Source organism: Cystoisospora suis (genome assembly GCF_002600585.1).
Source record: "Cystoisospora suis strain Wien I chromosome Unknown contig_5112, whole genome shotgun sequence".
In the NCBI taxonomy this organism is placed as follows: Eukaryota; Apicomplexa; class Conoidasida; order Eucoccidiorida; family Sarcocystidae; genus Cystoisospora; species Cystoisospora suis.
The window spans coordinates 2377-4177 of record NW_027157904.1 but is presented as its reverse complement, the minus strand read 5'-3'; the positions used below and the strand labels follow the sequence as shown (position 1 = coordinate 4177).

Genomic DNA, 1801 nt, shown 5'->3' with positions numbered 1-1801 from the left:
TTGGATAAATTAGCTGACTTTAACTTCCGAGTAACCTATAAGCCAGGGCGACAAAACTTAGTACCAAATGCATTGAGTCGACGACCAGACTACATGAAGAAGGTTAGTCTCTTGTTTGAATCTCAGAGTCAGAATAAAAGGAGAAGTAGAGATAACAGGGATTCAAGACGACTAGACTGGTTAAGGACTTATAACGAGTGTGAAGACTTTCATGAAATTGTTAAAACCTGTAAGGCATTGGGGATAGATGAAAACACGGGGGCTAACATCCCATTAATTGAAGAGGGCAAAGAATACCATTGGGAAGACGATTTATTGTGGCTCAAAACAAGGGAAGGTTGGAAGCTATGTACTAAGGAGAAGAGGTTAGAAGTGTTACAAGGCTTTCATGATCATTGTTTGGCCGGCCATCCAGGGATAGAGAAGACCACCCTAGACATTGAAAGAATCTTTTGGTGGCCCGACATGAAGAGTGATATCGAGAAATATGTAAGGTCTTGTTCAGCGTGTGCACAAGGAAAAGCTCCATATGCTAAGTACGGGGGGTTACTATGTTCTTTACCCACACCGAATTTTCAGTGGGAAGTGATTAATATGGATCTTATCTTAGGTTTGCCCAAAGGAAAAAGTGGTCATGACGCCATAGTAACTTTCGTCTGTCAATTGACTAAAATGGCCCATTTCATTCCAGTGTATCAAACCATTGGGGCCGAAGGTTTAGGCCATGTATTAGTCCGGGAGGTGGTACGGTTACATGGGGTACCAAGTGCTATAATCAGTGATCGTGATAGTAGATTTACAAGTGAAGTATGGAAAGGGATGTGTCAGAGGCTGGGCATTACAATGAAAATGTTAACTGCGTATCACCCGCAAACTGATGGGTTGGCGGAAAGAACCAACCAAACTATAGAGCAAATAGTTAGATGTACTATTTTGGGAAATGAGTATAAGTGGGTTGAAGTGTTACCTATGTTAGAATTCGCTTATAATAGTACGGTACGGTCGAGTACCAAAGCTTCTCCTTTTGAGATGTTGTATGGATTTGTCCCTAACAAACCTGTTTGCCAAAAATATGGATTGCCTATTATAGTGTCAGAGGCCAACCTTCCTCTACAGGCGGAAATCACGCTTCGAAGGGCCAAACTGGAATTGGATAAAGCCAAGGAGACTCAGCAGCGCTTTGCCAATCTTAAGAGGAGACCAATGGAGTTTCAAGTCGGGGATAAGGTGTGGCTGAAAGTATCACACCTCCCCTTGGCGACTGCCTCGTCGTCCAAAGCGTTGAGTTTACAATTTTGTGGGCCTTTTAAAGTTATCGATAAGGTGGGGAACGAGAATACAGATTGAAATTACCACCGTCAATGTTGATGCATCCTGTCTTTCATGTTTCGTTGTTGAAACCATGGCTGGGTAACTTACCAGAATTGAGAAGAGCCACTAGTTTTCAGTTATCTATTCAAAGGAACGAGTATGACGTTCAAGGGATCTTCAAGCATCGAAAGAATCCCATAACAGGAATTACGTGCTTTTAAGTGTTATGGATGGGTGGTACAACTACGTGGGAACCTGAACGTAATCTAGAAGGGTGTCAGCAAGTGCTAGCTAACTATTGTAGGGGGATCCCCAGAACCGGTTGACTCCATCATGAAGAGAGAAAGAACAGTTGTCTTTATTAGTATATGCCTTATTGTTTCATGCTCTGCAAGGAGAAGAGGGGCTGTGTCTAAAAGGCAACCCTTTTGAGGAAGGAGGAAAGAGGTGTCAGAGCTTTGGCTCTCCCCCAAGTGGTCTAGGTGCTACG

The 1801-nt window shown here is 43.1% G+C and overlaps 1 protein-coding gene across 1 annotated transcript in view; it reads left to right on the top strand.

Moving 5' to 3' along the window:
- Window positions 1–1347, top strand: part of CSUI_008870 (retrotransposon ty3-gypsy subclass) — a gene marked incomplete at both ends in the record, with an annotated part of 2498 nt that extends 1151 nt beyond the window's left edge. Inside the window, one exon of the mRNA XM_068068990.1 lies at window positions 1–1347. This exon is cut by the window's left edge and continues 414 nt beyond it. Coding sequence (XP_067919034.1) covers window positions 1–1347 — 1347 coding nt within the window.
- Window positions 1348–1801: the final 454 nt, after the last annotated feature.